This window comes from Caretta caretta, chromosome 5 (genome assembly GCF_965140235.1).
Source record: "Caretta caretta isolate rCarCar2 chromosome 5, rCarCar1.hap1, whole genome shotgun sequence".
Lineage (NCBI taxonomy): Eukaryota > Metazoa > Chordata > Testudines > Cheloniidae > Caretta > Caretta caretta.
The window spans coordinates 43,651,298-43,678,392 of record NC_134210.1 but is presented as its reverse complement, the minus strand read 5'-3'; the positions used below and the strand labels follow the sequence as shown (position 1 = coordinate 43,678,392).

The 27,095-nt window shown below is 38.9% G+C and overlaps 1 protein-coding gene across 15 annotated transcripts in view; it reads right to left on the bottom strand.

Annotated features, from left to right (window-relative positions):
• MAST4 (microtubule associated serine/threonine kinase family member 4) overlaps positions 1 to 27,095 on the bottom strand; it is a 436,616-nt gene that overhangs the window by 55,649 nt on the left and 353,872 nt on the right. For 8 of the 15 annotated variants that reach the window (XM_048849931.2, XM_048849932.2, XM_048849929.2 and 5 more), the window contains 5 exons: positions 22,411 to 22,568; positions 18,886 to 18,961; positions 16,053 to 16,262; positions 12,437 to 12,538; positions 7,105 to 7,237 (listed from right to left, as the gene is read on the bottom strand). In XM_048849931.2, the coding sequence (XP_048705888.2) occupies positions 7,105 to 7,237; positions 12,437 to 12,538; positions 16,053 to 16,262; positions 18,886 to 18,961; positions 22,411 to 22,568 (679 nt within the window). The remainder of the gene's footprint in view (positions 1 to 7,104; positions 7,238 to 12,436; positions 12,539 to 16,052; positions 16,263 to 18,885; positions 18,962 to 22,410; positions 22,569 to 27,095) is intronic. The other 7 variants (XM_048849939.2, XM_048849938.2, XM_048849944.2 and 4 more) reach the window with 1 other exon arrangement.

Here is a 27,095-nt window from a genome sequence, read left to right as displayed (position 1 = left end):
AGGTCGAGGCATTTGGCGTCTGTGGGTCTTGCTTGGGGTGTTGCAGTCGGATCTCTCCATGGCTGCCTATGCCACTAAAGATTTGGGTGCTGGGTGAGTAAACAGAAACTCTGCCCCTTTAGCTGCTACAAAATATCATCTCTCAACCCTTTTTGGGGGCTCAGGATGCAGGGGGTATGCTATACTGTCCTGGCTGGTTCCATAAATGGCCTTGTTGACTGGGAGGGCCAATCACCAAGGACCAGAGTGTTGTAAGATGTCTGGTAGCCTATGCTGCATGTCATGAATGTCCTCTAATGGAAGCCGGAGCCTGGGCACCACCCTCTGCTATGCTGCTGGTATGTTCTGTGATCATTAGTAAGGCTAAGATTTTGGCATGCGTATTTTATTAAAAGTCACAGACAGTACATGGGCAATAAACAATAAAATCATGGAAATGTACACAGGGCCGGGGTTAAAGGGTGAGCAAGTCTAAGCCCCGGAAGTTGCGGAGGTCTCATAAAATCACAGAATCTGTGACTTACTTGTAGCCTTAATTATCAGATGGGGATGGCGATGATGGAGAAATTGCCTCATTGAATGAGGAGGAAGTCATGCCTGTTGGAACCATCGGTACTGCCGGATCCAGTTTGATTTTTTCCTCTGCATACTCAAACGAAGTTTGGTTTTGGCTAGGAAGAGAAGGCCAGTGTGAATCATGCACAAATCCAGAGTGACTAGCATAAGGATCCCATGCCATGGACCCTAATGTGACCAGTATGAAAGTTTGACCAGTTGAGGAGAGCCCCATGGCACTGAGTAAAAACAGTCCCTTGGGAAGTCATATCTGGGAGGAGGAGGGCTGGAAGATCTTCTGGAGTCTCTATCTAAGCTTGCCTCCCTGTGAGGCAAGGGTTTGTCTAGAACACTGGACTCAGTTGACAAGAAGGTGGATTCAGGTTCTATCAGCAGTGCTGATGATATCAGTGAATACCAACTCTGACTTGTAGAAAGGATATGGGACAATCCATTTCTCCATGAGATGGTTTCTTTGTCTAATGTTGACAAGTCCCTGAGGAGGACTGGAACTGAATACAGAGGAGACTGAAGGTAGGGAAAGGTAAAAATATGCCCTGGAGAGGTAAAGGTTCCAGTACATTCTGATCTAGAGTGCGAGAGGTCCCAGCGGTGGTAAACGATGGACCCAGTGCATCCAAGGGCTTGGGGGTTAGTGGATCCTTCTTGAAGTGTGGCAGTACCATTGAAGGGAGTCCAAAGTGCAGCTCCAAGTTGGTGCTGGCAGATGCCAATCCTTCGGCTTCTGAGTTGGAGTAGGTGCTGGTACCAATGGACAGGACCCTTTCTCCTTCACACCTTACCCGCTTGGTCAGGTTTATGCGGACCTAAGTATTTAGGAGCCATGCGTGGGGACTCACCTGACCGAGACGAAGTCAGGGAGTGATCTTTTCTCTTAGAGGCAAACCTAGAAGGGGATCAGTCCTTATGCCTATGTCTCTTACTCTCGTGAGAGGTCTGAGGGAGTGATTTCTTATGCTTAATAACTCTGGCCTCTGCTCTGGTTTTCATCCTTGGAGGCACGCTGCTCGCAGCCTGCAGCCATTGTATCAGGGGTCTCTCCATCCTGGGTCCAACTAGGGTCTCATGGTTCTCTCCATGATATGTTTCCTCAGACAGAGCTCTCCTCCTTCACATGTTCAGAGAGGGAAGGAGCAGCAGATGCTGCACTTGGTGGTGATGTGAGCCTCCCCAAGGCAGCAAAGGCAGTGCTGGTGTTTGTCACTGACACAGAAGGAAAAGGGACAGGGGAGACAGTTCTTAAACCCTAGAACTTTAGGCACAGTCTTTCTCCTGAGGGGAGGGGCGTGGGGTAGGGTCCCTGGGGTGAGGAAGAAACTAGAAAAACACTAAAAACAGTAAAATACTAAAAGCTATTTACAATATGTATTTACAGACAGGAAAGCTATGCAGCAGCTTCAGACACAGAGGAATCCCACTCAGGCCATGTGGGGGTAACAAGGAACTGGAGAGGTGTGTCCACACCTGCTCCTCAGTAGGGAGACGAAGAGAGCAACTTTGCAGACACAGACCAATGGACGCTACTTGCTAGAAATCTGATCTCAGGTGCACTGTGGGCATGTGTATCCATAGAATATACAGAGACCAGCACTCGAAGAACTCCTAATTCTGCAGATCCCCTGCCTTGTTAGACTGAGGAACTCTCCAATGTAGTGAAAATTAAGGGAGGCAATAAAGTTGCTCAGAATCCTGTGGAGTTTGGACCTTCCTCAGGGCATCACTGGTATTTAGGAGCAGCTACTGTCCTAGTCGGGCTTCTTAAAGTCTCATAGTACTAGAAGCTAACTGGCTAACAGGTGTCTAGTTTATCCAGATAAGGGCTTCAATGCTTTAAATTTTATGAAGACAAAAGGTAAAGTGCCTAACAAGATCAGCTAAGAGCCATTTTCTTGTCTAGAACTTTAAGAAATGTAATAGGGTTTTTGGCTACCCCATATCTACTACCCTGGGGAAGTGCTAAGATTCCCAAGGTCTCCAATTACCTGGTTATCCCTCTCAGCTTCAAACTGGAACCCCAGAGTGTGCTCTGTGGATCCAGACACAGGAACTCCTCAGGGTAATAAGAGCTAAATGGGACAAGTGGTAGCTGAAAGACCTTGGGAAGCTTAGTCTTACTCTAATCCTATACATAGTTAATTACATACTTTACACAACTGAAGATACACCTTTTAGTTCATAAGTATATGTTGAAAGAGTTTGAGAGTACGTGCTATGATAAGAGATAAGGTTGCCAGAAATTTGTAAAGTTATTTTTTACGTGTCAATATTGTCAGCTGAAAGTGTAAACTCTATGGATAATGGAATATTTATATAAATTAACTTAACTGGACATTTCCATAATTTTAATACTTAGGGGACTTATTTTATGCATCAGAACAAATTTAAAGTACACAGTTCTTGTTAGGGAATTACTATACAGGTTTTTAGAAGTTACTCCCATGTGTGGATGATGTGTTTTAAATGTAGATAAGCCTGTTGCTTAAAATAAAAAGCAAGACACAAAAGGAACAACTTAGTAAAATATGTGAACCAGAAGTCTGTAAAAAGTCATGTTGAAAAAACAAAGATTTCTTTAGCAATACAGGTTTCAGAGTAACAGCCGTGTTAGTCTGTATTCGCAAAAAGAAAAGGAGTACTTGTGGCACCTTAGAGACTAACCAATTTATTTGAGCATGAGCTTTCGTGAGCTACAGCTCACTTCATCAGATGTATACCGTGGAAACTGCAGCAGACTTGGGAGGAGGTATTGTTTCATATTCTCTGTGTATATATAAAGTCTGCTGCAGTTTCCGCGGTATACATCTGATGAAGTGAGCTGTAGCTCACGAAAGCTCATGCTCAAATAAATTGGTTAGTCTCTAAGGTGCCACAAGTACTCCTTTTCTTTTAGCAATACAGAAGTACAAGAAAATCGTTCAAGGGAACAAAGTCAACAACAATACATTTTTCATTAATGTTCCAATTATTTTTTTTAAATTTAAACCGAAATAAATTCTCCTGGGTTAAGACTACTTATACCAGAAAGATTCAAGCTGGAGTGAATTCTACTGCCAAGTTATAAAGCTGTGTATCGGGTGGAGAGGCAGGGGGTTATAATGGAAGTGTTGATGTAGCCTTTATTGGATGGGTGAGAACCAAGCCAGTATAATGTACTTTGACAGCCTTCTCAGCCCAAATTGCTTTCATAAATAGCAAATTAAAAAAGGTTCTGTTTTAAACAGAACTTTTGCAAAATACCATTATCTGAGAAATACATATTATTTGCAAACAGTAGGTAGTAATGGAATGGAACCAAGAGTCAGCTTCTGAAGCAGGGAACTAAGGAACCATTTTGCAATGCCTGAAGAGATTTTTAAAATTCATCTAAATACCATTAAACATCTGCCCTTTTTATTTCATTGATTTAAACCATTTCTGAAGACTCATGATTCAAAAAGGTAAAGATGGTAATTTAAAAGCCACAGGGAAAAATCTCTCCCCAGGGAACTTTTCAGAAATGCAGCCACCAGTTTTCTGATAAGTGATGAATCTGTTGTGGTACTGCTTTCAGTACAGTATACATTTATCTGGCATTATCTCCAAGTAACGCATGCACCATTTCACTTGAAGAAAAGATACTATGGCCATGGCAGCAAACAAAGGTGGAAAAAGTATAGAAGGGTTTACATTGGCAGCTTCCCTTGCAAGGGGAAGGAAATCCTTTCTGTGACCATTTGCCAACATTGTATACACATTTTAATGAACTGTCTGGAAATCCAACAGTAATTCAGGGTGACATTTCTGATTGATAACAGCTATTATTGTGTTTTAGATCTTTTCTCCATGCAAAATTTAAAGAGTTTTCAACAGGATGATCTCAGTATAATGCTCTGAGAGAGAGAGAGATGTTTCCAAACATTTCTTTGTGAAATCACTATATTGAAATGTATAATACCACTAATACATATTTTTTAACCTCTGCTTCTGAACTAAAATGGAGGATGGGGATGTCACTTTTTAAGAGACATTTAAACAAATTATTTATACAGATACAAAAAAAATGGATTTTTTTGGCCACAATAATAAGCAATTCATGGTATTTATATTTGTTACTTTTCTGTGGGGAGCAGAAAGAGAATTAATATGAATTAGCTGACCTAGTTTATTTGATGATAAATTTACAGAGAGAATTAACCTTTAAAAGATACACAGAATAACCCATTTCTCTGAATCTCCCATTTAACCAAAGATCAGTAATCTCCCTTCCCCAGCAACAAACATTATATATTACAGCCCCACTTTAGCCCATTTTTCTGACAGGTGTGGATAACTCTGAAACCCTCTAAAAACTGAAGTTATATTTTACACTATTTAGTTTAATGTATATAAAAACATGTATATAAGTGATCTATTCAAAGTACAAAGACAAAGTAAACATTCTGTTTGACAAAAAAAATCCTTTTCATTTCTTTCGTTTTTTATTTATCTATGGTGTTCTTCTCTCTACTTCTCTCACAATTACCAGAAGTTTACATGAGGCCAAATCCATATTGAGTACCATACATGTGGCCTCATTGATTTCCAGGGGGCTATTTGTGGAGTGACAATTAGCGAGGGTGGCAGAATCGGGCTCATAATATTCAAAAGAGACAGACTCTCAGCCTCCCACAGAAAATCAAACCCTCCTAATTCAACCCACATAGTGTACAGCAGAAACACAGGCATTGTCATACTAGATCAGACCAAAGGTCCACCTGTCCCACGGTTCTTTGAGCTACAGTAAGCTGAGCCACTCTATGATTCTTTTCCATTGAATTGTGGGAGAAATAGTCTGTCCTTCTGGGCACGGGGAGAATTGTGGGAAGGCAGCAGAGGACTGTCAACACTTGAATTATTTAGCCTCTGTTCTCACTACAAAGTGGGCAGGTTACCAGCCCAAGTGAAAGCAGCACCCAAGCTGTAACCCATACCATCAGCTGGGCCAGCTAGCCCAGCTTTAAAGCAGCACTAAACTCAGGTGAGAGGCTTTTGTGTATAGACAGGAAGGAAGTTACGGGAAACATCTGAGTAAGAGGCTCAGTTAATGTTGCAGAACACCCTGCAGAAGACAACTGTGGAATGACCTGCCCCATAGGCAGCTTCTTCCTAACTTCCATTAGTTAGAAATTGGTTTATGGCCTTCCAAAACTCTTGAAGTTTTTTTTAAATCCTGACTATCAACAGTCATCTATAAAGTGTTATCCCTATATATGTCCAACCCTTTTTTGAATCCTGCTAAGCTTTTGGTCCCAGTAATATCTTGTGGCAATGAGTTCTACAAGCTATGTATGTCTGGGTGAAAAAAATATTTCCTTGTGTTAGTTTTAAATTCACTCCCATTTAATGTTCTCTTGTTCTTTTATTATGATATTGTATATGATATTATAATTTTATCTATATTCTCTATTATACATGTTTATATAACCTCTCTTATGGGTCTCCTCTCTGTGGTATTCTCCACATGAGTTTTGCTATGTCTCTAACCAGTCTCATCACCCGTCTCTGAACCCCCTCTGTCCTGGAGCATTACTGAAAAAGGCAGGCAGGCAGGCGAACTTCACATATTATTCTCTGCCTTTCTTATCAATGTTTTCTTCCTGACTCCCAGCCTGCAGTACTTATACACGGACCCTCAGCCAAATTCTTCATTAAGAAACAGGTGTAATTCTAATTCGCCCTGGCATTGTCCGTAAAACAAGATCCCAAGTGATGAGATTTCTGTATTGAACCAGCAACTAATGGGATCTTGAGTCAACCTAGTAAAGTCATCTTCATGCACACAGAAATCACCCAGGACAATAAGGCTTTGTAATTTGAATGCCTGTGCAAGAAAATCAATTAGCACCTTTGGAAAATCTGAGATGTAGCAGGGCTGCTCATACAACACAGAACGTTAGCCCTATCGTGGGACTCTCAAACAAGCCAGGCCCACACAAATCCAGTTTGGGAACAGAAAACCTCCTACATGTAAGGTCAAATGCAACCTGCAAGGCACACCACTTCCCCAACCTTCTTTTCACTCATACTGAACGGAGCACCTCTCAGGACACAAGAGGACTAAAAGAAATCTCTGCTTTGTCCAGCCATGTCTCAGTTACGCATCCAGAACCTGGAGCTTCATCTATGTTCAAATCGTGGACAGTAACCATCTTAATAGCCACAGTCAGCACATGCAGATTTGTATTGCTTAGAGTGATGGAGAGTTACATCATCAGATTGTTTGGCTGCATTTCTACTAAAAACTCAAGGCAGTCTTCAAAAATAAAGTCAGAAATCTGTGATGGAAGCTCACCCCAGAAATCTAAAGAGGCTAATAATGTTCAGAGCTTGTCTCTAAGCAGGTGCAAACTAGTTAATATTTGTATTTTTGCCCTTCACCCCCACTCCCGCCTTAGATTTATTATTGGACAGTCACACTGCATCACAGAGACCAACCAGCACAGCAGAAATAATTCCATTTCTTACCGTCTTGATTTGGTAATTGCTAGTTAGACCATGACATACATTTACCTTCCAGAGGATCCTTATTCAGGCCCAGCTGGCTTATAATATATCTAGGGATGTCCGTTTTAATCACATGCCCCTCTTTGGCATGTCCTTCTGCAGCTTCCAAGAGATAGTAAAATTCTTCAGGATCAAATTCCTGGAAGAGAAGAAAAAATACTCACCATAATTTTCCTTGTTAGAAACTGTACTCCTAAACTCTCACATCAAAGCTTCCTTTACAACTCCAAGCCTTTTGTTACTTACCTAATTAAAAGCAATACTACATCATTCCATTACTAGTGGTACAAAACACTATAGTAACATGCTGTAAACTGCAATGTTTTAGACTATTACTACCATAGGCCACGGAGCCCCAGGGGCCACCCAGGACATAGCCTGACCACTTTTAAGTAGCTAGGGTTGCCACCTGGCTGGTTTTGGACCAGCCTGGCAGGTTTTTCTACAGCCTTGCCCATTAGCAGTTGTGATGTGCTGGGCAGTTTTTAAATTTTACAAGTGGGAAAAAAACAACCTGGCACATTGCAACCAGCTACCGTAAGCCGTCCACATGCATGGACGTAGCAGGTGCTGCGCAGATATCTTCTAACTGTGGCATGCAGGCACGTGGTTGGGAATGCTGCTAGCACAAGCACTCAGGTCCCGCTCTGTGTGCCAGGCTCTCGAGGTGCCAAAACCTTGGCAACTGAAACTTCTGCTCCTCTTTGTGCCAGGACTGGAAATTGAGACGGTTGGACCAGAGGCTTGCCAGCAGGAAGGGCTGAGGTGGGGAAGCCAGGAGCTCCTGGTAGGGGGGCTCCCTTGAGATTCCTGGGAGGGAGTGGGTCAGGGGTTTAGTGATTCATGGGGGGAAGGCACCTTCTGTATCTAGGTGACCTTGGGGGACTCCCCCTTCCATGAGGGCTAAGGGAGGCTCCTGGGAGGGGATGGGTATAAGGTCTCATGGGAAGGTAGTAGGCAAAGAAGACCTGCACTGCCGCCTGCGTTCAGGAGGAAGGGATGGAAACACCTGAGAGAGGAAGAGGAATGTCCAACTGGTGGGTGGCATACTGTTTAGAGCAAATCTATGGCCTCCCCACCCTTTCAATGGCACTGCACAGCTCAATTAATACAGAACACTTTAATAAGTCCTATAAAAGGCAGGTAGTAATTTTTTCAGCATTTTTCACAGTGTTACTGGTTGAATAGACTACGATCATCAATATGTTATTCAGTGATTACACCTCACATGTGGAAGATGTCCTATCCTCTCACGCCTATATGTGCATGCTGTAAAATAAGCCACTGTTCATATAAACACATATCAGATGTACATACATCCCAGAGCCCTCCTTTTTCCCCTAACTGCAATTTTAAGGTAATTCTAATTAATTAATGTGTACTGTATTTTAAGAAAATTAAATTAAAAACTTTCAACAGCTCTAGATCTAAACCACAAAGGCCAGAATATTACTGAAAATGTGGTACCTTGCAAGGGACTTCATATCTGAAAATGAAAACGCTCTTACAAAATCTATTATCTTATTACTATTTATCCCATGACTAAAGGGGTGTTAGATGCCTCAGAAAATCAAAAGAACACCTAAGCCTCTTTTCCTAGCTCCTTAGATTTAAGTTATTTATCTTACAATCTAAATAGACCATACACAAGAGGAAGTGTAGGAAAGAATAAGGGAAGTTATCAGATACAGCTTTCTTATTTGCTTTTTTGTTAAACTATAAAGCTGTCCTAAACTCATGTTCTCCCAAACTGCATTTTTCTTATGTTAATTCATGCCAGAGGTCACCTATTTCACAGATCCCTTACATTCTCATCTGTCTCCATGTCCACCTTTAACTGAGGCAAGAGCAACTTTGTTAGAACTAGGACTGGTTGAAAAAATTCTGACAATACAGTTTCCACCTCCAAACACGCCATTCATAATATGCTGACTCAGCAGAATTGAAACATCAAAGCTTTTGGTGGAAACCTGGCAGGCAAGATACCTGGTTGCCCAGCTTCCTGGTTCTCCTGCAGCCCACTTGGTGCAGTGCCAGCGAGCAAGCTGGCTGGCTCCCGAGCTGCCTGGGGAGCAGTACAACCTGAGACTGCAGGGAGCATACTTCATTCCAGAAACACCAAAACATTGGGCAGTAGGAGCATTTGAGTGTTTCCAAAATGAAATATCTTCGAATTTTCATTCCTGTGAAAAATTCTGAGTTTTTTACTTTCCATCCCCATTCAGGATGATTTTTTTTTTTTGAGGGGGATAGGAGATATATATATATATATATATTTAAAATATTAAGTGTGCAGAAAAAATAAGTTAACTTATTGATCAATGTCAACTTTGAAGTGATGTCATTCATCACTGAATTATACACCTAGGTAAGCTAGAGAAAAGAGATGGCCCCTTATACTACATTCTGATGGTAAAAAGACTGGTTCTGACAAATCAGCTGGGAAACAGGCCACAAAGGTGAAGGCCTTCCAAATGAGAATATGCTGCATTGAGCCCATGACACTTAATTCTGAGGACTATTGGCCTGGGTACTCCAGCTGATTTCACAGGAGTAGAAAGGAGGCAAACCAGGTAGGGTTTATAAACGGGCACCGACTCTTTGAATAACACTTAAGTTCCTGGAGGATAGGTCCATCAGTGGCTATTAGACAAGATGGTCAGGGATGGAACCCCATGATCTGGGTGTCCCAAAACCTCCGACTGCTAGAAGCCAGGACCAGATGACAGGGGACAGATCACTCCATAACTGCCCTGTTCTGTTCACTCCCTCTGAAGCATCTGGCACGAGCCACCGTCAGAAGACAGGATACTGGGCTAAACAGCCTATTGGTCTGACGCATTATGCCAACTGTTATGTTCTTACTTGGAATAGGAAAGACCGTGAAGTCTTCCAAGAACTGGTTTAAAATATTCTCTAAAATTCACACTGCCAACCAAGCAGGTATTTAAAAAAACAGATTTGTTAGTTGTAGCTTCTAAGAATCTTCAAGGTTGGCCCAGTGTAAACACAATAAAAATCACAAAAGCATGCTAACTATGGCAAGGACCTCATAATGGACGAACAGACCACTAGTTCCACCCGAGATTCCAGAAGCAATCAGGGTTTCCAGAAGCCCCCCACTTCCTCTACACCCCCAACTAGGAACATAGTTATAGAGCATACATTTGTTGTTTTATCTCAGTTCACTGTGATTTGGTGTTGACACCGGCCATCTGACATTTCTTCCTGATGTGCCAGTGCTCATCACTCCCTACCTCAGCAGCACCTCTTCAGTCCGAATTGAACAACAAACACTAAATGCCATTTTAGCTTCTCTTCTGCAATGCTGCTCATCTTACATGTTAATATGCTCCCCTTAGATATCAGGACATTTTCTTCTCCCCACTTGCATTAACAGTGGAAATACTCTACAGCGGCACCTCCGTTTGTTAACACATAGAGTAGTTTTAAGATAGATAACTTTCATCAAATTCATATATACACAATTACAAGTGAGTTATTTTCTGATCTCTAGTTTTATCCTCACATTACCTTTTTCAGATACAGAAACCCAGTAGAAATGAATAAACCTTTAAATATTTGTCAGTAGCTCACAGCACTTCCACAAGCAGAGAAAGCCCTACTCATCTGACTAACAAATGAATACAAATAGGTGCTCAGATACCATGAGCCTGGTATACATACCTAGCTAGAAACATAGTGGGGCTGGCAGCATCATCTATTAAGGCTGCCCAAAACTTCCCATTATAAGACCCTGTTTTCAGTTACTTATAACTTTGCCAAATTCTAGCTGATTGGGTTGAAATTTTTCAAGCTCAGTGTCTGTAACAGGCTGAATTTTTCTGGAAAAATGCCAGCCAAAATGGTTCAGCATTTCCAATAATGTGTTATCTTGACCAGGTTAAAAAAGTATGGAGAACTTTTCTTTGAGACATTTTAGAACTCTCATGCCCCTCCTTCTCCCCCATACTTTGGGGAAGAGACTGAAATTTGGCAAAGGGTGTTGCATGTGTGTCCGGGATATACCTTTTTCTGTCTCTGTCAAAATCTGCCCAAATTTGGCCAAGTTACAAACCTTCAAAAAATCACTATTCACAAATGAGATGTGCCAGACTAAAAATCTTCTAAGGTTCCAACTACACTGGGCATGCTCCAACCCTAGTGCAGGTCCACATACTATTGCCATCAGTTCTCCGTTAGCTCAAGTGACACAGCTCTGTGCAGCGGATCTAAAGGTTCCGACCCGGCTGATGAACCATGTGGGTGTCAATAGGCATTTTGAAATTTTTTTTTCCAGTTTGCTTTTTTAAAAAGCTAAGACATCACACACAAAGAACTATGCTGAAAGAACATTATTAAGGTTGCTAAGTCAAGCAATCAAAAGTTAGGATATGCCAGAATTAAGGTTGCCTGTGCCCTCCTCCTTCTGCATATGTATTATGATACAGCCTTTTATTACAGCTCATATAGTATTTTGTTGAGGATCCCTGCCTCATTCAGTAAGGGACCTGCTCTGGAGATGACTCGGGGTGTCTGTACAGTCCCAGCTTCATTTGTTGCAGAAGTTAGAAGATGTGTCGGGAAAGAGGCAGGAGACTGCAGAAAGAGAAAGAAGGGGCTTATGATTAAAGACAGCTGTGTGCTGCCTTGGAGAATTGGATTATTTCCCTGTCTCTGCCACAGAGTTCCCATGTGATGCTGGGCAAGTCACTGAAACCAAATATTTCACAAGTGATCACTAATTGGGTGTTCCTCATTTTCTCGGTGTCTGACTTGAGACCCTAAAAATCTGATTTGAAAAAGTGTTGCGTGCTCATAGCTAGAGCAGAAGCCAATGGGAGCTGCTCTACTTTGAGCATATGAAGTGCTTTATAATGCCAAGTATTCTGAAAAAGCAGGTCCTAACGGTCTCAAACCCAGCATCTAAAATTAATGAATAATTTTACCTTAATCTCTGTGCCTTGGTTCTTCAGCTGTATCATAATGCATACACACAAGGGGACCGAATTAATGTTGCCTGGTATTTCCTATCTTTCGAGTGTTTGACTTCATCTTTGATAAAATTCTTCTAATGCAGTTTGTGTGTGCAATATGAGATATAGTGCATTCAAATAAAAAGGAATTCAGAATGATAGGCACTAATGAAAGTTATCAGCATTCGAATGGATAGGAGTTCTCACACTAAAAACAACTTTGGAAAGTTCCAAAGAATACATAAAATACTTTTACATACTAAATAATATACTTTTATTTCTGGTCTTTAATACCAGCCCAAATAGTCAAGCTTTCCACCAGTAACAAATCAGAATCCTGCTTACAATAAGCATCAGCTTACCAGGCATTCTAATAAGCGAGCAGGACGAGCAACGACTATGAGGATCTTTCGGACTAGTTGCTTAATAAATGCCAGTTCTCCACTTTCTGATCTCTCTTGACCCTAAGAGAGTCAAAGGAAAAGGATTATTAAAAACTCCTACATTAAATATACCAGTCAAGAAAGCACGTTAATATGATGACCATAAATACAATCAGTAGTATTACATATAGTTTCTAACTACAGTGTTTAAGCTCCATTTGAAATCCTTGCAGTATAGCTCAGAGAGTCAAAATTTCTACAACATGGAACAGGGTACCTTCAATTCATATGGCAGATATATTACTATCCCATTTTCATTCATATGGCTTTGAGGTGAATCAGTATTTGTTGTCAAAAATTATTAGAATGAGTTGTGAATGAGCAACTAAAAAGCATGTATTACAGCTGTGTCATTGAGTATACTGTAGTAAAAACAGAGTCAACATTTCGATATGAAATCAGGATTTTTAAGAGTGAAATCTCTTGCTTCTCTGAAATCAAATCAGACTAATGCTTTGTGACATGACTGGCCAACCCAAATGATTCAAACGAGTTAAGACATTTTTTAGTTACATAGTTGCTAAAGCCTAACCTGAGTATATTTCACAGTGATCTAATCAACTCCAGCCCCTCCCCTAATACCATTGTTATTAAAAATGATATTGTGTATGAGACACTAATGAGCATGCACAATAATTCATTTTCAGAAAGCCTGCTGTAATAGCAAAGATTCTCTTTTCATTTGAATAAGACTTACCATTTTTACACTAACCTCAAGGCAAAATTAGTGCAAATCTATGGTTCTAACATGATAGTATCAAAATAAAGGTTATTGCATTTTCAGATGGATGGGGTATTCTTTGTTTTCACCAACATATTCCTGTGCACTGTTATAGCTACTGTTTTACTGTGAATAAAAGATATTACAACACATATAATAAACATTAGCAGCATCCATGTGGTATCGAAACTGATTTTCTATGATTAAATGATGGCCATGAAATTCTAAAATGACCACTCTGAGATGTACAAATATAATGAAACGATACTAATCCATCCATATAGGAACCGAGTACAAGTATGTGCAGTAAAGGAAGCAAATAGGAAATTGAGTTCTGCAAAGAATAAGATGATGAAAGGAGAATAATGATGTTAAAGAATCTGTACAAAAGAAAATATGTTTCTGGAGAACTTAAAAGAGAATTTTCACAAGGGTCTGAATTGCATTTCAAATTTCATTCAAACTTTCTTGTCAAGCAACAAAGAATAGACTTTATGATACCTAATGAATGCAAAAGAAGCCATATGTTCTTTCTTCTGGCTGAAAGATATTGATGGTCTTTTGCTCATATATCAAAAAGGCATTTCTTTGCTTCGAATAATAGAAGTTGTAGGATAAATTCCAAATCTCATCTACTGCGTATTCTGTGCTATGTGCCATATATTTAAGCATACAAAGAAAATTCAAACAAACTAAAACCTTACAATTTTAATTATAAAAGTAGTTTATGTATTTGCGATTACAAAATCCATCTAAATACTAAGCTAAAGAGCAATCTCATGCTTAATACCATAATTAAAAACACAACGGAAGAAAATGTAATCTAATTGTGAAGTTTCAAAGAAAACTGAACAAACTTCACTGCAATGCTTCTACCATCAGCTTTGAGAAAATGCTAATGAGAGGCAAAGATTCATATTCTATACGCTGCCAGCTACATTCACGAGGAAAATGTTAATGGGCTGAACACACTTCTGTTTTACTCACTGGCCAAAATAAAAGTAATATTACACACTTCTGGATCTAGGTAGGCAGGGATATTCACAGAAGATTCCATATGAGTGAAAGAAGGGTGAGTGAGATAGGAAAGCATTCAAAATCAACTTGACCTTGACCTTAGCACTACAAAAATGTCAGTTAAAATCAAGCTGCTCAAACCTCAGGGGACTCTTTTCCTGGTTATGCAAAGCAACCACAAGGTGCCAAGTAGCAGTAGGAGCTACAGCTTTCCACTGAATGTCACAGTTGGGAACGGACAACAAATGCATCCTAAGAAACCCAAAGTATGTTCCCACAGATCAGTTCTGTATCAGGCAAATTTCCCCACAATTATTTTATGTTTTTAGCTTTTCATGAATATTGTAAAATTCACCCAGATAATAATATAATACTTTGAAAAGAAATAAGTTTACAAAAGAAGTAACACACTTGTACACACTATTTAGGAAATTATACACAAGCTTATGGTTTTTGAACAATTGATATTATACTGTAAAGCACATGGCTTAGAAAAGAGCAGACAGCTATGAACAGGGCCAATTTATATCAGCCAATGTAGGTAATATCAGTGCTGTCAATACATGCAATCAAGTGAACCTTAGCTCTTAAGGCATATTTCTTCATACTGTACCGATATCATCACGCTGTAGTGCAAAGTCAAGTAGATATCTGTAACCAATTATTTAGCAATTTACCTGCACTTTGGCATCATAAAACCATACAATAAGATTTAAATTTGTTTCTAAATAATTAAGTCTTCATGAATCTTCCCTATTTACCTTAACTGATAACGACAAGATAACAATAATATAGAAATGGTGCATTGTTGTCCAGTTTTTGCAGTATTTTTCCTTTTTTTGTGTGTGCGGGGGTGGGAGGAGCATAAGGGGAAGTACAAAAGGAAATTTGGTACCAGCAGAAAGTAGTGTAAGAGAAGTGTTCTCTGATATAACCTAACCAGGTTTTACCCCCAAACCAGCATAGTCTGGAAACAGGCAAACTATTAAAATACAGGCTGACATTTCTGTGTATTTAAAATCAAAGCAAAACAAAACAATAACATCTTAACAAAATCTTGCTTGGTATATTTCACTGTATTGAACCCACTTGCCTACCAGATTGACTCTGGGGCACACTGTACCATCAGTCCACATGCACAACTGCCAGACAATGAATCAAGGACACAACATGGTCCTTTGTTTTAAAAAAGGTATATTTATATATTTGATGAGCTTCATGTCACAGCACAAGTCCTATTTGCTAACTGAGGATTCAGATTTCTCTTATCAACTGATTATTTTAAGAAGATTCTTATGAATGTTTTTATGCTGAAGTCAATTTTTTTTTTAATTACTAAGGTTGGTTTCTGAGATGTAAGGAGACATTACAAACTTCTAAATAAATAAATAACCTGCTGCTAATGAAAGGCTAAGGGTTGCTGTCTGCTGCCTCAACTGGTGTTAGAAATTAGGAGGTTATGTAATCTGAAAGGAGAATTTATGGAAGTAGGGGGTCGCCTCATTGTGGGGTGCATATACACAAAAACATAAGCAATTTATAACTTGCAATGTATTACAAAATGTTACTGAGTCTAAAAACCTTTATAATCCATTTATCCCTGAGTCACACACCATAAGACCCTATGGTTCCTGTACAGGTCATTTCATTGAATAAGCCCACTATGAATTTACACTACGTTGGCATCTATTTGAGTAGAGCAGCCATAATTATTTCATAGCAACTTACGTTAAATAAACATATTTGAACAATTTTTAAACAAAAGATAATTATCTTTGCACAGTGCACGGTTCATACCTCCTGTAGTAATTTGTCTAATTTGTGCTGTAATTCAAAGAAGTATCGTGACGTGATGAGGCCCTGATGGGATTTATCCAAGCAATCTCGAGCCAGCTCAATGATCTGATGGTGGGTAAAGCTGAGCACTCCATCTGCCAGGGGAAGAACGTTATCAGGAGAATGGTTGGTGATAATATCCTGAAGCCGTTCTTCCATCTGAGCTGTGGCCTATTTAAAAAAAATGTATTGATAGATTTAATCAGTATTTTCTGAAACTCTATTACCACTCCAGAACAATATTTTTCCTGATTAAACAAATTTCTGAATAGCTTAAAAATTTCTTCTAACACTATATATGAAAATGGGTGATCAGGGGACACCATCATAGGGCCTAATCACATCAGCCACACTATCAGAGGCTCGTTCAACTGCACATCTACCAATGTGATATATGCCATCATGTGCCAGCAATGCCCCTCTGCCATGTACATTGGTCAAACTGGACAGTCTCTACGTAAAAGAATAAATGGACACAAATCAGACATCAAGAATTATAGCATTCAAAAACCAGTTGGAGAACACTTCAATCTCTTTGGTCACTCGATTACAGACCTAAAAGTTGTAATTCTTCAATAAAAAAACTTCAAAAACAGACTGCTGAATTGGAATTAATTTGCAAACTGGATACAATTAACTTAGGCTTGAATAGAGACTGGGAGTGGATGGGTCATTACACAAAGTAAAACTATTTCCCCTTGTTTATTCCCCACCCCCACCGTTCCTCAGACGTTCTTGTCAACTGCTGGAAATAGCCCACCTTGATTATCACTAGAAAAGGTCCCGTCCCCCGTCCCCACCCCGGCTCTCCTGCTGGAAATAGCTCACCTTAAGTGATCACTCTCCTTACATTCGATGAAGTGAGCTGTAGCTCACGAAAGCTTATGCTCAAATGAATTGGTTAGTCTCTAAGGTGCCACAAGTATTCCTTTTCTTTTTGCGAATACAGACTAACACAGCTGCTACTCTGAAACCAACCAACAAACAGTGGTTTGTCCAGCTAGAGAATGAGCAAACATGCTCCATTTCCCCACATTATTCTACTAATGCTGACCAGCAGCTCCCCTCCTGTTATTCTACTCTGTGCCTCTTTAATGGGGACTGCCAGTCATGCTAAGTTGTGTGGCAGTTGCTTGATATGCACAACACAGAAGAACACTACAAAGTTAGCTTTTACTACAGAGCCAAAACAAAACATGACCTCCGGGGAAGGGGAGGGCAACTTTTTAAAATTAATCTTCATATACTGCAAGACAAAATAGTTTTCTATCCTTGATATTTGTTGTATAAAGAAAACATTATACAGAATAATAGTGAGTATTTCCAGGGGAATATTGTCTTTTAGAGAGTTAGTGCCAGATTTTTAAAGATATTTAGGCACCTAACTCTCACTGAAATCCATGGTACTTAGGCACCTAAATACCTTTAAAAATCTGGACCTTGCTGACTAAACCTTATGCATGCTAACAGCATTAAAGTACGCATCTGATGAAGTGAGCTGTAGCTCACGAAAGCTCATGCTCAAATAAATTGGTTAGTCTCTAAGGTGCCACAAGTACTCCTTTTCTTTTTATAAATTCAGCTGGTATTTCTGTTACCATGTATAACTATATCTTTTTTCCTGCTGAAGTGTAATATGTAAGAGAAATCTGAAGCAATCTTTTTTAACAATACCATGTACAGTAGAACTTCAGAGTTATGAACACCTCGGGAATGGAAGTTGCTCGTAACTGAAATGTTTGTAACTCTGAACAAAACGTTATGGTTGTTCTTTCAAAAATTTACAAGTGAACATTGACTTAATATAGCTTTGAAACTTTACTATGCAGAAGAAAAATGCTGCTGTCCCTTTATTTTTGAATAGTTTATGTTTAAATCAGTAGCATACTGTGTTTGCATTTTCTTTTTTGTCTCTGCTGCTGCCTGATTGTGTACTTCTGGTTCCAAATGAGGTGTGTGGTTGATTGGTCAGTTCGTAACTCTGGTGTTCATAACTCTGAGGTTCTATCTCACTCTTATCTCACCATCGAGTTGAATGGTGCAGTTCATACCTCAGTTACAGTTTAATCTCTTTGCAAACTCAGGCAGAAGTCTCTGAAGGAGTTACACTCACTTCATGTTTTGAAGGTTCTCTTTGCAATGGTAACAGCTTTCCAGCTCTCATTTTTTTGTTATGTGACATCAGACTCTGCAGAACCACACAGGGGTCTGCCAGTGACCCCAGCGATTCACCTGTACCTTGGGTCACAGTTTTGTTTCCCATATTTGAGATGAGGCAACAGCCTTCCATTGCTTAGCATCCAATAGACAAGCACTTCCAGCAGTTCACTGATTTTTCACAATTTAAAAAAATAAATCAATATATAATGAACCTTTGGGAAACATGAGAAATATCAGAAAGGGACTTGAAACATGCGTTTCTGGATGCTACACAGGATTATGAGTGAAGGACAAATTTTCTTTTTTGTTTGCAAAGTTCAAACTATCGAATACCTATTTACAGCAACTGTAAAACTACAAATTATTGTATAATACCTTTCTAGACACGCATCAACATATATTACCAGCATGCTTTATTTCAAAATCAGTTCAGCAGCTTCGCTAAATGAATGTCCAGTTCTCAGCAGGGATTTTTTTTTAATTGTGATTTTATCTTTCTAATAAGAGTTTGGTGATGCTTTATGAAAGCCATTACTGGCTTAGATCATTCGTTCCCATAACAAAAACAACACTTATTTAAAACCTATGCTGCCTATTAGTTTAGATACTGGGTATCTTAAATATAATTCATTACCTTTGGGAACCTCTCTTTGTAGACATGGTTCATCATAATTATTTCATGGTCACAGCAGGCGGGAGAACGTCCGGGGCTGCAAGTAAAGCAAATCATCCCTTTAAACTTGTCTCAGCATGAATTGAAAGAAGTTTTTATATTTCTATACAATCTGCTTGCATCAAAAGATGCTGTAGCCTTCATTAGACAGGTATATTTGCTAACTAACTACAAAATCAGTCCCTTTCTACTACATACTGGCAGGGCCTAAAGCTGCCTTGAAGAAGTGTTGGGCCTGTTACTGCCAACAATGCAACTTCTTTAGTTTATAACTATATGTTAGAGTGCAGACAGTTTACTATGTTCATGATGTTACTTATTCCTCAGACAGGGCAAGGAAGTATATTTTTCATCTTAAATAACCAAAGAAAAATAGCTACTTATTCATAAATTCCAAGCAAAAAAAAAATCATTGTGATAATCTAGTCTGACCTCCGATATGACACAGGCCACAGAACTTCCCCAAAGTAATTCCAAGAAAACAGCTTTCAGAAAAAACACTTGATCTAAAAATTGCCAGTGATGAAGAATCCACCACAACAATTGGTAAATTGTTCCAACTGTTAATTATCCCCATTATTAAAAATTTACGCCTTATTCCTAGTCTGAATTTGTCTAGGTTCAACTTCCAGCCATTGGATTGTGTTACACCTTCCTCTACTAGATTGAAGACCCCATATTTTTTCTCTATGTAGATACTTATACACTGTAACCAAGTCACCCTTAACATTCTCTTTGTTAAGCTAAATAGACTGAAGGAGCTCAGTCTATCACTACAAGGAATGTCTTCTTATCCTTTAATCATTCTCCTGGCTCTTCTCTGAACCCTCTCCACTTTATCAACATCCTTCTTGAATTGTGGGCATAAAAACTAGATGCAGTATGTTAGCAGTAGTTGCATCAGTGCTACACAGGTAAAATAACCTCTACACTCCTACTTGAGATTCCCCTGTTTATGCATCCCAGGATCGCATCAGCCCTTTTGGCCACAGTGTTGCACTGACTAGCAGCTCACGTTCAGCTGATTATCCCTCAGGACCTGCCAAATCTTTTTCACAGTCACTGCTTCCCAGGACAGTGTCCTCCTAGTGCAACGCTGTAAGTATGGCTTATATTCTTTGTTCCCAGATGTATACATTTACATTTAGATGTAGTAAAACGCATATTGTTTGCTTGCGCCCAGTTTACCAACCAATCCAGATTGCTTTATACCTATGAACTGTCCTCTTTATTATTTACCACTCCTCTCATTTTTTGTGTCATCTGAAAATGTATCAGTGATTATTTTACATTTTCTTCTAGATCATTGATAAAAATGTTAAAAAGCATCGGGCCAGGAATCAATCCCTGCAGGACCCTGCTACAGGAAACACCCACTCAATGAGCGCTCCCCGGTCACAATTACATTTTGAGACCTGTCAACTAAGCCAGATCTTAATCTATTTAATTTATACCATGTTAATTTTACAGTGCTCTTGGTGTTTAATCAAAATGTTGTGTGGTACAAAGTAAAACGCCTCACAGAAGTCTAAGTGTGTTACATCAACACTATTACCTTTATCAACCAAACTTGTAATTTCAGGGGCGGGGGAAGATATCAAGGTAATTTGATAGGAACTATTTTCCATAAATTCACATTGATTGGAATTAATATTAACCTCTTTTATTCTTTATTAGTCAAGTCCCATATCAAACACTCACTAGGCAAACTGGCCTCAACTGAATGAGCTGGCCAACCAATGGGTGTTTGTGGCTACCTTAGCCCATTTATTTGCTCACTGGGGATTGATAGAGAACAGCAATGCAGCAGTCTGAAGCAGTGATTCCTGAATTGCAAACAGAAGAATTGACAATCCCAAGAAATCAAAAATCAGAGAAAAAACAATAAAATAAACCCAAAAGATCTATTTCCAACTTGAAATTCAAATAAACGTGTAGCTAATACACATATAGATTGCCAAATATTTGCATTGTGCTACCTATGCCGGTAGCATTATATCCTTAAAGGAGCAGGAGATTTACAGGAAAATCTTCTGAGGTGACCGACATGTGGTACCTCATCTGATATGGGAGAACTGCTTCAGACCCTGCCACATCACTGCCTCCACATCAACGATCCACCCCCCCTCAAAGAAGTTGCTTACTTGGCTGGGATGTGATCTGGCTACACTACTCTTTTAGGTCTCACATAAAGATGTACAGAAAGAGAAAGAAAGGAAGGAATTCTCCTGCTCACCAATTTTTTAAAAAATATAGTACTCGTGGTATTTTTAGATTTTATAGCATAATAAAAAGGAGATCTTTTGGTTTGTTCTAAAGGACAAAAAATGAGGACTGAAATTTGCTTTACCATATCAAGGTGTTAGAAACTTCAGCTATCATGGCTAATCCAAGCAAATTACCTATTTGCATAAATAAAACAATATATTCAGTACTTAAGTTCAGTACACCACACAACTAGCGCAGTAACACATCTGAAAGCAGTTTGGCTATTATTGTCTGGTGTGACTGTGCATGTTTCATAAACTAAACTAGGAATTTTTTATTTTTCTAAACTGGAAAATAAAGTGATAGAAAGAAGACTGTACTGGTAGGTGAAGAATGTTTTCCATGTCTAAGCTTTTAAAGAACAAAAAAACCCATCTCATCTTACTTCTCAGTAATTGCTCTATTTATTCCACAGCTCTACAGATTATGTAGGTAGCAACTTAATTTAGTCATGGCAATCTATACAGAATTCTAAATAAAGAATAATCGTGAAAAAACTGAGCTAAAATAATTTGCACTGAAATTATGAATTCTGACAGTTTGGCTACCTGCAACATTGATTTTAATTCTGAAGTGACTAAATACTATTTTTTTAGCCCTAGAAAGATTAGAGATATTGCCTTTTTGCATTCTCCAAATAGTACAGTATATAAGTATATAATACTTTGATAGGTAAGAACTGATCTACTAAAAGTGTATCTTGCACAGATTTCCAGAGTATGGGAAATAGGATGGGCTAGGTCTCTGGCGAGCAAGAAATTAAAATGCTCCGTAGCTAAGTATAATAAATTCTCCCTCGTCCCCATAACTTTCTGACACACTTTCCATTTCTTTTATACTAAGTACACCTAGAATATAAATAATATTTTGTATTATTCTTGCAAATATAGGCTTGAATCCTATGAACACTTGCACACAGAAGTAGAATAAAAGCCATCATCACAGTTTAAGCGGTCAGAAGTTACTAGTTTCGTTCCATTCTATTAAAATCTAAATTACTATGTCAATGAGAGAATTAACCAATAAGGAGGACCTAAAGTAACAATTTATTAAATGGAGTTTGGTTCAGCCTAAGACACAATCAACACTGACTTCTATTACATTTCAGGAATTATTCAAATATCACAAATTGGTTAAGGCCCCAAATTTATAGAACCATGATGCGCCAGTAGTATACAGATTCAGATGTAGCCACTATTTCCAGAGAGCTGAATTCACCTGAGACTTCTGGATCGAGGGCGCATTGGTGTGGTCCTACATCTGTTATCACTGGCAATGCTTTCAGTGGTACAGAAATGTTTAGACAAAAAATGTAGTTCATCAGGTGTTGGTTGGTATGGTAACTGGTGTAACTTCTCTTGGGAGGAACAGGATGACTGCAAAGGGCAAGACAGAACATTAGCTAATATCATGGGCAAAAGCCATTTCCAAGATTATATTCATTGCATATACAGAGTGCACTTAAACTGGGAACTACAGCTATCTTTTCCTATATTCACTTAACAATTTGTGGAGCAGAATAAGTAAAATACAAACATTTAACTTCATGAGCTAGATATACAGTAACCATAAAAATAGTTCAGATTAAAATTAAAAATGCAGCCACAGACATAGTGACTGCACTTGAAGTTGCTTCTATTTTGAAAGATTCTCCTGCCTTGAGAGCACTTCCCTATACTTAACATGAGAAAGAGTGCTGGAAATAATAATATACATCAAAATAGAAGAAACTTTAAAATGGAGTCTGCTAAATATTCATTATTTCCAGTAGTATAAGATACGATTAATGGTATGATAGTTTATGATTTATCGCCACAAAGTAAAACCCGTAATTTTACATACTGCAGTAACAAATGTGTTTGGATACCCTACATTTTTTGGTGCCCATCACTTGTTAAAAACACATTATTTTGATTCTAGGAAGCCATCATCAACATTTCTAATATTGTTTATTAATTATTACTTGAATTCTCTCTGAAAATATTTTACAGACCATTTTTGACAAAACTTGTACATCTAAACTGAAATGTAAGAACTTCATATAGTTATGAAGACTAAATAAATAAATTCCATGGAATATAAAAACTAAAGATACATCGTCAACCCATCCTCTTTGTTTAGAAATACAAGATTCAAAACTCTTTCAAGATCTGAAGTTTTTCAGTTTATCATCGCTTAAGTTACTAGAAATAGGTACACAGTATAAACAAGTAAAAATACAGATGACAGCTATGCTACACATTCATATATGTAGCATCTAGACATGCAAAATGTTTGCACTGAATCTTGACGCTGCTCCACAGAGATTCAATTTGATGTTCCTTATGTCTTGCCAGTATGAGGGGAAAAAGTCTATAGAGTGGCAAAACTCCATGAATGCTACTGGGACATGCTCTCTCTACTCAGCCAGCTGACATCGTTCCCTACACCCTCCCTACAGATCCTCAAGAACTGGCATAATTCCTTATTGTTTGTCTTCCCACTGCCTCCTGGGCTTACTGGCCTCTCACGAGTCTGGCTATTTCCCTCCATCTTCTATGTTTTGTAGGCCGACAGGCAGGGCTTCTGTAGCCCCTCAATCACAAAGATTTTCTGAAGTGAGAGGAGCATAGGCTCTACTAAGTTGCCAGGTAAGGTAGCACTCCATGACGCTAAGCATAGTAGGTAGCTAGCCAACTTTCAGAACCTCCTGGTAACTGAATGCTAGAAGGCGAACATATAATATAAATGTAATATATACATATATAACCTACTTTAATAAACTTTTACTAAACTAGTGACTTCTTCATTCTCTTCAGTTTCATCTTAAAAAGGTTAAGAAAAAGTAATGAGATAACTTAAGATGCACTGCATTCATTTGGATATAAATAGGGTGCACTACAGACTTTCCTTTGTCTACCTTTTCCTCTACTTGACCTTCAAAGATCACAAGTATCTTCAAAGTTTGGGACTAGATATTACGATACTATGTGCCAAAACTGCCCTTGCTTACACAGAAGTGTTCTAGCAGTTGATGAGAATCACAGTAATCCAGAGATGTATTTTATAAAATGCTGGAAGTAAAAAGTACAGTAGAAACAATGAGCCACTGCTCACGAACTAGTCTCACCTCATTTCCATGAATTTGTAAAAATATACAGAGGGGTGAGGATGTCTAATAGTTGCTGTTTCAGATTCTGACAAAGTATGTGAAACAAATCAGAGCAGCAGAGGTTAAAGTTTTCATTCCTTAATTCAAATCTTAAGTTCACTGTCTCTAGCTTGAATGAATAATGCAAATGAAGCATATCACTTCTGAGATCACCTCTATTTCTTTAAAATCAGCACAAGTTGCACCAACAGTAGGAACCAGCAGAAAAATCAACCAAACAGAAGAACGTATGAAAATACAGAGATCCATTTTTATGCTGCTGGTTGATTCAACAAAATTCACACTTATTTATTAAAATGACAGACTTCTTTCCACCAGTCAGAAACTGTTAATCAAAGCCACGTGTGTGTTTGTAGAAGGACATCTGTTTTAATATTTGTAAATAAGATATGGCCTATTCATGAACTACCAAGGGACAGCTCAACATACAATCCATTATACAGTTTTAGATAGCTAAGGCAATTATGGCAGTGCAAAATGTGTTTCCATAAGGAATAGGAAAGATAGTTGAAACGGATTCATGCATTCTTGTCTGTGTACATCATCATCATGCAACAGCAAGCGGGAAGGAGGAAACAAGAAACTGAATTAGAATTACAGTTTTAAAAGTGTGTCTTAGTCAAGGAAAAACCTTCATATAACTTGGAAATTAAACATCTGTTTTGATATAATGTTCATGGTGTTTTTCTTCATTCCAGTTTTTGGGTACGTCTGTTTCATATAAGAAGAACATAAGAATGGCGCCACTAGGTCAGACCAAAGATCCATCTAGCCCAGTTTCCTGTCTTCTGACAGTAGCCAGTGCCCCAGAGGAAATGACCAGAACAGGTAATCATCAAGTGATCCAACCCCTGTCGCTCACTCCCAGTTTCTGGCAAACAGAGGCTAGGGACATCATCCCTGCCCATCCTGGCTAATAGCTATTGATGGACCTATTCCCCATGAATGTATCTAGTTCTTTTTTGAACCCGGTTATGGTCTTGACCTTCACAACATCCTCTGGCAAGGAGTTCCACAGGCTGACTGTGTGTTGTGTGAAGAAATACTTCCTTTTGTTTTGTTTTAAACCTGCTGCCTATTAATTTCATTTGGTAACCCCTAGTTCTTATGTTATGAGAAGTAGTAAACAACACTTCCTTATCTACTTTCTACACACCATTCATGATTTTATAGACCTCAATCATATCTTCACTTAGCAGTCTCTTTTCCAAGCTGGAAAGTTCCAGTGTTATTAATTTATCCTCACACGGAAGCCGTTCCATACCCCTAATCCATTTTTGTTGCCCTGAACCTTTGTTTTGAACCTTTTCCAATTCCAATATATCTTTTTTGAGATGGGATGACAACATCTGCACACAGTATTCAAGATGTGGGCATACCTTGGATTTATAGAGAAGCAACATGATATTTTCTAAAAAGAAAAGGAGTACTTGTGGCACCTTAGAGACTAACCAATTTATTTGAGCATGAGCTTTCGTGAGCTACAGCTCACTTCATCGGATACATACCGTGGAAACTGCAGAAGACATTTTATACACACAGAGACCATGAAACAATACCTCCTCCCACCCCACTGTCCTGCTGGTAATAGCTTATCATCCACATTGTGAAGAGAGCGGTCACTTTGGATGGGCTATTACAGCAGGAGAGTGAGTTGGGGGGGGGGGGTGCGGAGGGTGAGAAAACCTGGATTTGTGCTGGAAATGGCCCAATTTGATGATCACTTTAGATAAGCTATTTCCAGCAGGACAGTGGGGTGGGAGGAGGTATTGTTTCATGGTCTCTGTGTGTATATAATGTCTTCTGCAGTTTCCACGGTATGCATCCGATGAAGTGAGCTGTAGCTCACGAAAGCTCATGCTCAAATAAATTGGTTAGTCTCTAAGGTGCCACAAATACTCCTTTTCTTTTTGCGAAAACAGACTAACACGGCTGGTACTCTGAAACCCATGATATTTTCTGTCCTATTATCTATCCCTTTCTAAATTATTCCCAGCATTGTGTTCACTTTTTTGGCTGCTCCTGCATACTGAGTTGATGTTTCCAGAGAACTATCCACAAGATCTCTTTCTTGAGTGGTAACAGCTAATTTACACCCCATCATTTTATATGTATAGTTGGGATTATGCTTTCCAATGTGCATTACTTTGCATTTATCAACATTAAATTTCAGCTGCCATTTTGTTGCCCAGTCACCCAGTTTTCAGAGATCCCTTTGCAGCTCTTTGCAGTCTGCCTGGGTCTTATCTATCTTTAATAATTTTGTATCATCTGCAAATTTTGCCACCTCACTGTTTACCCCTTTTTCCAGATCATTAATGAATATGTTGAATAGGACTGGACCCAGAACAGACCCCTGTGGGACACCACTATTTACCTCTCTCCATTCTGAAATTGACCATTTATACCTACCCTTTGTCTCCTATCTCTTAACCAGTTACCTATCCATGAAAGCCTCTTATCCTGTGGCAGCTTATTTTGCGTAAGAGCCTTTGGTCAGGAACCTTGTCAAAGGCTTTCTGAAAATCTAAGTACTAAGTATAATGGTGATAGAGTTGCTATAGCAATTACTTAGTGGTTGATAAATTCCATTCTGTCAATATTTTCAAGCATTTTCATGGAGCACAGCACATCACTTTTCATCTGAATCCAAAGGGAAGCGTCTGCATGTGCATGATGGAAAATGGTTAGGGAATTAATCCTAAACATGACAAGTTACTTGCTAAAAGGAAGAACTACACCAAGAGTGTGT